Source organism: Zonotrichia leucophrys, unplaced genomic scaffold, assembly GCF_028769735.1.
Source record: "Zonotrichia leucophrys gambelii isolate GWCS_2022_RI unplaced genomic scaffold, RI_Zleu_2.0 Scaffold_52_357736, whole genome shotgun sequence".
Taxonomy (NCBI): domain Eukaryota; kingdom Metazoa; phylum Chordata; class Aves; order Passeriformes; family Passerellidae; genus Zonotrichia; species Zonotrichia leucophrys.
This window is the reverse complement of record NW_026992257.1, coordinates 147,187-160,410: the sequence shown is the minus strand read 5'-3', so window position 1 is coordinate 160,410 and position 13,224 is coordinate 147,187. Positions and strand designations below refer to the sequence as shown.

Here is a 13,224-nt window from a genome sequence, read left to right as displayed (position 1 = left end):
CTGTCAGGTCCTGCGTCATGTGGCAACGGTCATCTTGGGTGAGTGACTCACGCGCCATGTGCTGACCGCCATCTTGGGTGATCTGCGTTCAAAGCGCATGGTGTCTGCCATGTTGAGGTTTTTCTGCAGGCTGTGTTCACAGTGCATTGCTGGTGGTAAGGGGCGTGGAGCCTATAGATGGCTTTTTCAGCTGTGGTATGGGCAGCATCTCTCCTGCTGTTTCTGCATCCCGTTCGGCATCTAAGTGCCCCAGCCAGTTTGAGATAAACATCAGGAGTTTTAAAATGTCCATAGTGGCTTTCAGAGCTTATTGTTCATACTTTACTCCTCATTGAAGTAAGGGAAAAGTTCATATCTTAATGACTTCTTGTTCTTTTACAGAGATAAATCTGCCTGTTTCTTTGGTTGGATTTTCCCTCTATTTTTCAGCTTTTTTGTTTCTTTGGCTCTTACACCATCTGGATTTCTAGTTTTACCAGCTTTTCTGTCTTTTGTTTCACACAGCTCTTTAGCTGTCCTTTTCTCACAGTTCTGTCCGTTGCTAGCTCTGGTTGCATTTTCTCACAGCTCTCTGCTGTGGCTCTCTGCTGTTTTGTCTCGCTCCTTTTCTCATGGCTTAGTTCCTTTCCTCACATGGGGTCACCAATTGTCGCAGTGTTTGGGGACGGAGAGATGACAAACATCGGAGTTTTCATGCAGCAGAGAGACTTTATTGGTGTACATAGCCCTTTTTATAGGCTATCCAAAAGACTCTGTGTTCGAGTCTTAATTGTTAGCACCCAGCTATTGACCAATAGCTACCTGCTTGCATTCATATCTGGGACTAGGCTCTGTAGCCAACCCCCTCCTCCTCTTATAAGGCATACAGTCTATCTTATGCCCTAATACCCTGGAGGATGTTATCAGGGATAAGTCATGGAAGAAATAAAGAACACTGCCCCACCTGTTTTTAACAGCTTATGAAGATGGTGATAGAATACATACTTTTGGTTACATCTTACATTATAACCTAAGACAATCTTGCTCTCAAGGTGAGATGTTTGCTGTTAGGTCAGGATCTCACCTCCCTGGATAACTCCAGAGATAACTGGCTACCAGACAGATGTCTGGCCTAGGTTATCTCACCAATTCATGTGAGGGGGAAAATGCCCTGAGTTATGCACCAGCTGATAGACAGAACAGATAAACTCTTCTGTGGCAGACCGCAAGTCCTTCTACAGAGCGCATCCAGAGGAGAGCTGTGAAGATGGTGAAGGGCCTTGAGGGGAAACTGAGGAGTGGCTAAGGTCACTTGGTCTGTTCAGCCTGGAGGAGACTGAGGGGAGACCTCATTGCAGTCTACAACTTCCTTGTGAGGGGAAGAAGAAGGGCAGACACTGATCTCTTCTCTCTGGTGCCCAGTGACAAGACCTGAGGGAGTGGCCTGAAGTTGTGTCAGGGAAGGTTTAGGTTGGATATTAGAAAAAGGTTCTTCCCCCACATGGTGGTTGGGCATTGGAGCAGGGTCCCTAGGGAAGTGGTCACAGCACCAGTCCTGATAGACTTCAAGAAGCGTTTGGACAATACTCTCAGGCACATGGTGGGATTCTTGAGGCTGTCCTGTGCCAAACCAGAAGTTGGACTTCGATGATCCTTGTGGGTTCCTTCCAACTCAGAGAATTATTCTATGATTCTATGAATTCCAAATTAATGAGATGTTCCTCATTTTAACAGCTTCTTATCCTTTTGGAGCCTTTGATTGCCTTGTCAATTGTGAAGGAACACAAACAGTACCTTAACTGCCATCTGAGTATGAAAATGGGTCAGTGTCATGAGTGGAGTGGAAGCTTCAGACAGTTTATTAAAGAAGCCCTGCCACTGAGTCACAACGTGCCGAGAAGACCCCCCTTTGCTTTCAAAACTCCTCAGACAGAGGAGCCTGAGCATGGCATCTTAGCCTCAGACTATCAACAGTTTGGGTTTTGCAACTTTTTCCTGCTAGTTCTAATGATGGCAAATCAGATATATTTGTATAAAAATTAATTATTTATTAAGACAAATGAACAGACAAAAGATAACTGATGAAAGATCTTAATCAGAATTATTGCACAGTATTAAACTAAAAGAACTACTAGTAGATTATAGTATAACATAAAATAGTGCACTATATCAAAGTACCTATATTAAAGCTAGCAAAATAAATAGTATTGATTAGGAGCTGAACATAACTTATCACTTAAATGACAATAATGTAAACAGATTCCTTCACTTGATCTCTTGGAAAGTTACCATGAAATAGGTGTCCCCACTCATGGGAGATACTCCATCCATTTCCAGGAAAATGTATAGAACATTTCTGCTTTGTTGAAGTTTGGTGTGGCTTTTACAGTTGTAAAGTGAGTGTCTGTCAGCCAGAAATTCAACTTATCCTGTCAAATCTCACTTCAAAAGTAAGATGCTTATCGGCAGTTGGGAGATGCCAGACCAGTGTTAACCCCATGGTGCCAAAATAACTCACTACAAGACAGCTTGTCCTGTTCAGGTTATCTGCCTGGTTAACAAACAATAGATAAGCTCATGTGGGTAGTGAGATGTCTTGCTACAGTCAGATAAAAATGGTGAGTCACAGCTCACTGAACAAGAAGTTAGTCACTGAACACCATCATAGTGATGCCACTCATGTCTCTTTGGATCTGCATCACTCAAAGCAAAGTTACAAATGAGTGTTAGAGGAATGCTTCAGATTGTTATACACAACTGGAAACCCTACTTGTAATTCCAAAAACTTAGACTGGAGATCCAAGAAAGTGAGTGCAATTTATTTTGTGTGTTTTCTAATACTTCTTCACGGCAGCTCAAGGAAAGCAAACCTGTAGTCTGGCTGCTTGGAGGTGGTTGAGCTTTAAGTAATTCTGCCTTATGAGTTTGCAGGATGCCTGAAGAAAGAGTTTAATCCTAAAATACTTTTTAAATACCACCTGAGTGACAAATATAAAGAACAGATGGAGGACCACGAAATAAGTCTGAGGCTTCTCATTGGAGTGATCACAAATCAGACAGCTAATTAAGTTATAGTGCCTTGTTTCAGAAATCAAACTTGCTATGCTAAATAATCTTGAGCTATTTCACTGTTTTGGTTCAAGTGGAGTGTCTAGACTTTAGGCCACTTTGCCCTTGTGACCACTAGTGTATAATTGTGGCTTCCCACTTGTATACCAATACTTGGATTTAACTTCAGCTTAGCTGCTCTAAAGCTGGGCTATTTTAAAACCTGTTTTGGATATGATAAAAAAGATGGATCTTTTTAGAGAAATAACAGAATACAATGTTCAGGAGAGAGCTTCAACTTCCAATTGTGTAGCGATAGTCTTGTCACATGGAGAGCTAAAACATTGGGTGTATTGACTTCAAAATCTATTCAGTTGTTGGATTGTTGTGTGTTTGGGGTTTTCTTTAGTAGTTATGAGCTAAAACATTAAAAAAAACCAAAATAAAACACCACCAAAAAACCAAAAGTGAGGCAATGAAGTCCAAACAGATTCAATGTGTGATCAAGCAACTTCCTTTTTATTGAGTCACCTGGTATAGTTTGGGCATCAGAGATAAAATAGCTCCCAAATACAGAAATGTGAGTCTTAATTGAATGCATTAAGCTTGTAAGGTTTTTTTATACAATTTCTACTTTTGATCTTAGGTCCTTTCAGTTATCTTGATGATGTCCCATTTAAGATAGGAAACAAATTCAAAACCCCAGCAAAGGTTGGATTACCCATTGGTTTCAGCCTGCCTGATTCTTCTCAGCTTGTCAGAGAAGCCCAGGTAAGTGATGTGTTCTGCCTTTCTGCTCTCTTCCCCCTGGTGCTGTAAACTGAAAGTAGTCACAGTTTACACGTTCAAATGCTAGTCTTGACGGTCCTGTAGTGTCATGCTGTATGCCAGGCAGTAGTTGCAGAAGATCTGTTAGAATGTATAGAAAAATTAAAATATGATAGGCTGTGCAAAAAGCTTCTACGTTTAAAAGAACCTAATAACATTTATTTTAGCATATCTACTTCAAAAAAGTACAGCATTTTTGTTGTGGAGTCCTGGTTTAAAAGACAGGTGTTTGCCAAGGAAGGTGGGAACCTTCCCGGAATGGAAAATATGACTCCCTTCCCTCCAAATTATTATAACTTTAAAATTACGTCACTTTCAGGCAAGGATATGCAAAAAGGAATAACATTTCTTTATTAGAATATATTTAACAAGATAAACAAACAACAGCAGCAACAACAAACAAAACCAGAAACCAAATAAGAGCCTTCCCTCATCCATCAAACAATTTCCTCTTTTGTGTAGTTACGATCACAACCAGCAGGAGTGCTGGTGGGCCCTGGCGAGGTGACAGTTTCAGTGACTTTCTTGCAGCCAGCAGAGAACACTACCGGGTCCTGGTGAGGCAGGACAGGTGCAATGATTCCCCCCGCGGCTGCAGGGGGTTCTGTGGCGTGAGCGCAGCAGCCTCATGGCAATGGCAGCTTGGGCAAGGGGGTAGACGGGAGATGACTCTGGGTTATCTTCTGTTGTTTGAGGGGCCTGGAAAGGCTCTGAGGAGGCCCTGGGTGACCTTGGGACAGCCCGGGTATCGAAAGACGAGAAGAGGCTTCAGTTCTTCTTTCTGGTTTTATGTTTATTAATTGTTTATCTAAAAGATGTTCTTTCAGCCACCAGAGATCTGCTCAGCAGTCAGCCATGGGCACACTCCGTCCCCCTCCGGGCAGCCACGTATCTTTATACCCTTTGCTACGTGTACAATATTTATCATTTTTCCCCAATACCATCTATTCTTATAACTCGGTGTACTCTTAGTAATAACCAATAGAAAGGTGCCACCGTGGCCAAAGAAGATGGAGGAGAGGAGGAAGAAGGAGGAGGACAGGACACACCCCAATTCCTCCATCTTGCTCCTCTAAACCCCCCTGTACATAAATCTTAAACCTTGTGTCTCACCCTCTAATTAACTAATCTTTCCACCCTTCACCCCGGTGAGGCCCTGTGAAGCCCTCATCCTTGTCGTCTCCTGTGTAGGGTTAAAGTCCAGCTACCAGACACTTCTGGCAACATTCCAGGACTCCCGAGACCCCTAAAGTGGTCTCGGAGGCTCAGAATCTCAGGGCTGAGATTTTGAGATCCGACAATGACTGCCATTGCAAAACTCACAAGGAGCAGCCAGTCTCAGTACCCGTCTGGGTGGTGAGCTGAACTGGAGCACTAGCCTCAGAGCAGTGGGCTGGAATAGCAGAGGCAAGCAGACCTGGGGCAGCAAATCAAAGTGTAGCAATAACCCTGTCGCGGTGGCAGAAACAGTGAGGGCTGGGTGGATCTGTGGGGGGGAGGTCGAGCTCAAGTGTAGCAAAAACCCCAGAGCAGCGGGGGGCAGGCAGGTCTGATCAGGCAGCAATGTCAGCAGCCATTACAAACAGCAAAAAAACCCCCCCAGACTCCGGCAGCAAACCACAACGCAGCCCCATCTAGGGAAAGAGAGATGCCCACTCCACACACCACATGATCTCCCCTCTGATTGCCAAGAGAGCAGGGGCTGAGCCCAGCCTCTGACCCCCAGCCAAGTTTCGTCTTCCCAAGAGAAACCCCCCAGTCAGAGCGGTCACTCCCCAGCTAAGAGACTGCAACAACTGCACCCCTTCCTCTCTCCTCCCCCAGGACCATTTCAATGTTATTCCAAGATGTCCAGCTAGGCCTTTTGTCTCTTAAATACCATTCATTCATCATCTCTGGGGCAACAAATGGGAAGAAAATTTCCTGAGAGAAAGAAAAGGAAAAAAAAAGGCCTAGCCTCTAACAGGTCTAAATGTTGCCCCGACTAAATCTGAATAGCATTTTTAAGAGGCAAAGGCTAAGAACTGATACACCCATGCTATGGTATATTTACAGAATCTTGTTTGAGGGTATCAAGTGTTTATATAACCATATTTTATGTGTTCTCACAATTGTAGAATGAAGAAATAAATTTTCAGTTCTTGTTTTTTGTGGAGTTCTGAGTGGGAATTCTTTTCCAGCTGTAGGGTAAACAGGTTACAGCATGGTACACAGATGGCTTCCAGGTCTTTGAGAAGCAGGTCTTTCTTACTATAAACTCATAGTAGCATAAAATCAATGGCGTTAAAGCAAATGTTGAAAATCTAATCTCCAAATGCAGGTTATGATACAAGAAGTCTAATTGAACTATATTTTCTCATTTTGGATTCATGATTTTCCTTGGCAGTCCAAACTGATGTTTGTTTTCATTTCAGTTGGGACAGATAGTTCTGCTTTTTTTCTTCCCTTTTTTCTTTTTTTAATTTTTTTTTCTGCCCTGCGACTCATCCACTGGAGAGCAGACTATCTCAATTACCCTACATCATGGCTTTTTCATTATAACCATTAAATGAGTACCTGATTATCTTAATATACATATTTCCACCCTGTTAAAGTGGTGTGGAAGAGCTAAAGGCAACTAGTGTCATATTGCCGGCTTCATTGTGCTATGTTTCTATTTTCCTGCCATGCTGAGGCTCAAGTATATGTCCAATTGGACTGAAGTATCCTGCGTAATAGGATGCAACTATGTAGAATACGCATATTGCAGTGCAATTTGACGTTTTTACAGCTGTAGTGAGAGCTGTTAAAAAAATAAAGGTGCAAGGAAGCAAAACTACCCAGAACTATATATTTTTATATAAATACACCCTTTTTTAATATATTAAAAAAATGGTCAGTTTTGGTCCATGTATATAGTCATACACACACACACGCACACACACAAAACCCTGATAGCTCTGCTCAAATATCAAAGAATGTATAATGAGTAGTCCTCGGTACTTCTGCCAGTGATTTATTTTTCAAAGTTGCCTTGCTGATAAATTATGTATCACGTCTCTTGGAGTCTTAGAGCTAAGGAAATAGAAAACTGTTATGCAGTTAAGACAACAGGTCTCCAGGATCTCACTGGAGCCTGCTATAGGATAAGATGTGGTGCAACACATAGCAAGTCCCAGAAAAACTTAGTAGAAGCCTAGCAAGCCTTGCTGGTTTGTTGCTCTTTAGAGACAGGAATTTATATTACCTAGCAGTCCCATGGCAAGAGCACTCCAGTTATGTGCCATTATCCTGGCAAGGGTATCTTATAACTTCTTGTGAGTCATGGGTTATATCTTGGACTTAACTTGTAGGCTGTGTTTTCTGAACATTTTTTGGTTATTTAAAGAGCATTTGAGGTTGTTCATTCTTACTAAAATATTAAAGCTTTAAGTAAATTTAGTCTGTTCAGAATGTTGTCCTTTCAACCAGGCCACTACTATAACCAGTAAACTGATAGTGAATAGTTTATAAATGCCTTCCTGTGCTAACTTGGCACTGAAGGAGCTGATGTTAAATGGCAAAAGCTTGTGAGATCTTGTCATGCCAGTAACTGCATCAAAATTTGCTACTGCAGTTAGTTGTCATCATCGGTGTAGCCAGTATATGCCCTTTGCTGGTGAGCCACTGGCACTGAACTTATACCAATACCTCTTAAACTAGTGAGTATAAAACTATAATAAGAACTCCATTAGAAATATATTAGGGAGAACTGAGTAATGCTGTATTGGTCTTTGGATGAAAAAAAAATACTCTGCTGTATTCTTGAATGACTTGTGGAACTTGTGGACAGGAGGTAGTTCAGTGATGGTAAATCTGGGTATGGCTATCTAGTAGGCTTGCTACATCTGTAGTCTTGGTGGGAGAGGGTGGGAGAGCTGTGAAACTGATAAACTGATCTTGGGATGATGTCCTGGTTTAAAGGACAGGTGACTGCCAAGGAAGGCAGGAACCTCCCTTGGAATGGAAAATGTGACCTCCCCCCCCCGCTCCAAATTATTATAACTTTGAAATTAAGGGACTTTCAGACAAAGATATGGGAAAAAGAACACAATTTTTACTAATATATCATACACAGAATCACTAGGTTGGAAGAGACCTTCAAGATCATCGAGTCGAACCCGTTCCCTGACGAAGCAACTAAACCATGTCACCAAATGCCACAAACAGTCTTTTTTTAAAACACTTCCAGGGATGGTGACTCCACCACCTCCCCGGGCAGACCATTCCAGTACTTTATCATCCTTTCTGTAAAAAACTTTTTCCTAATGTCCAACCTATATTTCCCCTGGTGCAGCTTGAGACTGTGTCCTCTCATTCTGTCAGTTGCAGCCTGGAGAAAGAGACCAACCCCCACCTGACTACAACCACCTCTCAGGAAGCTGTAGAGAGTGATAAGGTCGCCTCTGAGTCTCCTTTTCTCCAGGCTAAACAACCTCAGCTCCCTCAGTTGTTCCTCATAGGGCTTCTGTTCCAAGCCCATCACCAACCTCATAGCCCTCCTCTGGTTGTGCTCAAGCCTCTCAAAATCCTTCCGAAACTGATGGGCCCAGAACTGGACACAGTACTCAAGGTGCGGCCTCACCAGTGCCAAGTACAGGGGGAGAATGACCTCCCTGCTCCTGCTGGCCACACTATTCCTGATACAGGCCAGGATGCCGTTGGCCTTCTTGGCCACCAGGGCACAATGCTGGCTCATGTTCAGTTGGCTGTCGACCAGTACCCCCAGGTCCCTTTCTGCCTGGGCACTGTCCAGCCACACTGTCCCCAGCCTATAACACTGCAGGGGGTTATTGTGGCCAAAATGCAGGACTTGCCACTTGGACTTATTAAACGTCATCTTATTGGATTCCATCCATCCATCCATCCAACCATTCCAGATCTCTCTGGAGAGCCCTCCTACCTTCCAACAGATTGACACATGCTCCCAGCTTAGTGTCGTCTGCAAATTTACTAATGAAAGACTCAATGCCCTCATCTATGTCATCAATAAAAATATTGAACAGAACTGGCCCCAGCACAGACCCCTGACGGCCACCACTGGTGACTGGCCACCAGCTGGATGCAGCACTGTTCACCATCACTCTCTGGGCCCAGCCACCCAGACAGTTCTTAACCCAGCAAACAGTGCTCCTGTCCAAGCCGCGGGCTGCCAGCTTCTCCAGGAGTATGCTGTGGGAGACCATGTCAAAGGCCTTGCTGAAGTCCAAATAGACAACAGCCACAGCCTTTTCTGCATCCACCAGGTGGGTCACCTGGTCATAAAAGGAGACCAGGTTGGTCAAACATGACCTACCCCTCCTAAACCCATGCTGGCTGGGTCTGATACCCTGGCGATCCTGTAAGTGCTGCGTGATGACACTCAGTATAAACTGTTCCATTACCTTACTGGGTACTGAGGTCAGGCTAACTGGCCTATAATTACCAGGATCCTCCTTCCCACCCTTTTTGTGAATGGGTGTCACATTGGCCAGCTTCCAGTCATCTGGAACCTCACCAGTGAGCCAGGACTGTTGGTAAATGATGGAGAGCAGCTTTGCAAGCTCATCTGCCAACTCCATCACCCTGGGATGGATCCCATCTGGTCCCATAGATTTATGAACATCCAAGCAGCTCAGCAGTTCTCTAACTGCCTCCTCCTGGATAATGGGGGGACCATTCCGTTTCCTGGCACCATCAACCAACCCAAGAGGACAGTTGTCCTGGGGACAAGCTGTCTTCCCACTAAAGACTGAGGCAAAGAAGGCGTTAAGCACTTCTGCCTTCTCCGCATCTGAAGTTACCAAGTTCCCTCCCTCATCCAGTAGAGAACAAAGGTTGGTCTTACCCTTCTTTTTACCATTAATATATTTGTGAAAACATTTTTTATTATCCTTTACCAATTTGCCAAATTAAGTTTGAACTGAGCTTTGGCCTCCCTGATTTTTTTCTACATGCTCTAGCAGCCCCCTTAAATACTTCCTGAGAGACCTGACCCTCCTTCCAAAGATGATACATCCACTTTTTATTCTTAAGTTCCTTCGAAACCTCCTTGCCCATCCAGGCTGGATGTTGGCCCCATCGACTCATCTTTCGGCACATAGGGACAGTCTGTTCCTGTGCCCTCAACATCTCTGTTTTGAAGCACGCCCACCTTTCCTGGACTCCTTTGTGTTTAAGGATTACTTCCCAAGGAACCCTCTGAATAAGTCTCCTAAAGTGGCCAAAGTCTGCCCTCCATAACTCTAATGTAAAAGTCTTATTAACGTTCATCCTGATTTCATCAAATATCGACAACTCTATAACTATATGACCACTGTGCCCCAAGCAGCCTCCAACCACCATATCTCCCACCAGCCCATCTCTATTTGCAAACAACAGGTCTAGCATAGTCCCTCCCCTGGTGGGCTCACTCACCAGCTGTGACAATAAGTTATCCTCCATACACTCTAAAAACTTCCTGGACTGTATACATATCTGTATAATAAGGACCAAAAAACGACCACAACGGCAGCAATAAGAAACAAAAACAGAACCCCACTAACAGCTTTATCTTGGCTGCAGGCACTTCCCCTTCAGTGCATTTATGCTCACAGCCAGCAGGGATGCTGGTGGCTCCCAGCTGAGCAGGGCAGGACAGGTGCGATGATTTCCCCCCAGCTCCAGGGGTCGCTGTGGCACGAGCTCAGCTGCCTCTCTCCATGTGGGCAATGGCGGACGCACAAGTGGGAGAGATAGAAAAGGGGTTTCCTTTACAAACTCACCACAGGCCTGGTGCCCCTCCAGATAGAGAAAGGAGCTGTAGCAGGAACCTCTGAGCAGTGGCTAGAACAGCAAAGGAAGGCACACCCCAGGGTGGCAAACAAAATATAATAGAAAACTCCACAGCCTTAGCAGGAGCCATGGCGGTCAGGTGGACATGGGGTGCTGGGTTAGCGTGTACTGGAAAATTCTGGCAGCACACATTTCACAGTCATGGATAACCTGAGAAATACTGTCCATGGTTAAATTCACCCCTCAGTCTCATGCCCACTTATAGGTGGCATCCCTACCATAATGGCCTGAGGCATCATGGGCCCCATCGAGCTAGGAATAACTCATCCTTGTGTTACCAGTCTATCTTTGACACCTCTATCTTTGCAGCCTGGTCTACCTGCTCATTATTTTGGTGCTCCTCATAAGCTCTACTCTTGGGAACATGGGCATCTACGTGGTGGACTTTCACAGGTAGCCTCCCTACCCTGGTAGCAATGTCTTTCCACTCTTCAGCAGCCCAAATTGGTTTTCCTCTACACTGCAAATTAGCCTCTTTTCACCTCTCCAGCCATCCCCACAGAGTGTTGGCTACCATCCATGAATCAGTGTAGAGGTACAGCTTTGGCCGCTTCTCTCTTGCTGCAATGTCTAGGGCCAGTTGAACGGCTTTGAATTCTGCAAGTTGGCTTGATCCACCTACTCCTTCAGTGGCCTCTGCGACCTATCGTGTGGGGCTCCATACGGCTGCTTTCTACTTCCAATTCATCCCTAATATGCGAGAGGAACCATAAGTGAAAAGAGCATAGCGTGTTTCCTCTGATGGCAGTTGGTTGTATGCTGGAGCTTCTTCAGCCCATGTCACTTGTTCTTTTTCTTCATCCATGACACCAAAATTTTCACCTTTGGGCCAATTTGTAATTACTTCCAAAATCCCAGGGCGATTCACTTTACCTATATGGGCGCACTGTGTGATAAGAGCAATCCACTTGCTCCATGTAGCACTGGTGGCATGGTGGGTAGAGGGAACCTTTCCTTTGAACATTCATCCCAGCACCAGTAGTCAGGGGGCCAGGAGGAATTGCGCTTCTGTACCAGTCACTTCTCAGGTGGCTCTGACTCCTTCATAGGCAGCCAAGATTTCCTTCTCCGTTGGAGTGTAGTTGGCTTCAGACCCTCTATAGCTTTGACTCCAAAATCCTAGTGATTGGCCTCGAGTCTCCCCAGACACCTTCTGCTAAAGGCTCCAGGACAAACCATGGTTCCTGGCTGCAGAGCAGAGCATGCTCTTCACCTCTAGTCCTGTCCTGACTGGGCCAAGGGCTACTGCATGAGCAATCTCCTGCTTAATCTGGGCAAAAGCTTTTTGCTGCTCAGAGCCCCAGTGGAAATTATTCTTCTTAAGGGTGACCAGGTAAAGAGGGCTCACAATCTGACTGTACTCAGGAATATGCATTCTCCAAAAACCTATGGCGCCTAGGAAAGCTTGTGTTTTCTTCTTATTGGTTGGTGGAGACATTGCTATGATCTTGTTGATGACATCTGTAGGAATCTGATGCTGTCCATCTTGCCACTTTACTCCCAGGAACTAGATCTCACGAGATGATCCCTTAACTTTGCTCTTTTTGATGGCAAAACCAGCTCTCAGGAGGATTTGGATGATTTTCTCTCCTTTCTTAAACACTTCTGCTCCTGTGTTCCCCCACACAATGATGTCATCAATATACTGAAGATGTTCTGGAGCTTCACCCTTTTCTAGTGCAGTCTGGATCGGTCCACGGCAGATGGTAGGGCTGTGCTTCCACCCCTGGGGCAGTTGGTTCCAGGTGTACTGCACTCCCCTCCACATGAAAGGAAACTGAGGCCTGCATTCTGCTGCCAGAGGAATGGAGAAAAATGCATTGGCAATATCAATAGTGGCATACCACCTTGCTGCCTTGGACTCAAGCTCATACTGGAGCTCTAATATGTCTGGCACAGCAGTGCTCAGTGGTGGAGTCACTTCATTCAATGCACAATAGTCCACAGTCAATCTCCATTCTCCTTCAGATTTACGCACAGGCCAAATGGGGCTGTTGAAGGGTGAGTGGATTTTACTGACCACCCCTTGGTTCTCCAGCTCTTGGATCATCATATGGATGGGAATCACAGCATCTCGAGTGGTTCTATACTGTCGATGATGCACTGTGGAAGTGGCAATTGGTACCTGTTGCTCTTCCCCCTTCAGAAGTCCTACTGTAGATGGATTCTCAGACAGTCCAGGCAAGGTGTTCAATTGCTGGATGCCCTCTGTCACTACAGCTGCTATCCCAAATGCCCATCTGAGTCCTTTTGGGTCTTTGAAATACCCACTTCGGAGGTAATCTGTGCCCAAAATGCATGGGGTCTTTGGGCTAGTATTGTTTTTGCGGGGTCCCTCGTGTCAGGAAGGAATGATGGATCTGACTCCATGTTATTAGAAGGCTTGTCGCAGACACCTTTTCATTAAAAATCTTTCCTTAAGATTTTTTCTTCCTGAGAAGCTGAGAGGCTTCAGGAACAAAATGTAAACAATGGTTATCTGCTGCTGTGGAATGCAACAGGTGCATCTGTGATTGGTCTCCTGTGCTTGTTTGTACT

The 13,224-nt window shown here is 44.8% G+C and overlaps 1 protein-coding gene across 7 annotated transcripts in view; it reads left to right on the top strand.

Annotated features, from left to right (window-relative positions):
- The window catches only part of LOC135460517 (ubiquitin-associated protein 1-like), a 104,870-nt gene that overhangs the window by 53,427 nt on the left and 38,219 nt on the right, over window positions 1-13,224 (top strand). For 6 of the 7 annotated variants that reach the window (XM_064737379.1, XM_064737380.1, XM_064737378.1 and 3 more), the window contains exon 3: window positions 3,674-3,798. The exons of the other annotated variant lie outside the window; for it this stretch is intronic. In XM_064737379.1, the coding sequence (XP_064593449.1) occupies window positions 3,674-3,798 (125 nt within the window). The remainder of the gene's footprint in view (window positions 1-3,673; window positions 3,799-13,224) is intronic. 7 annotated transcript variants of the gene reach the window in all.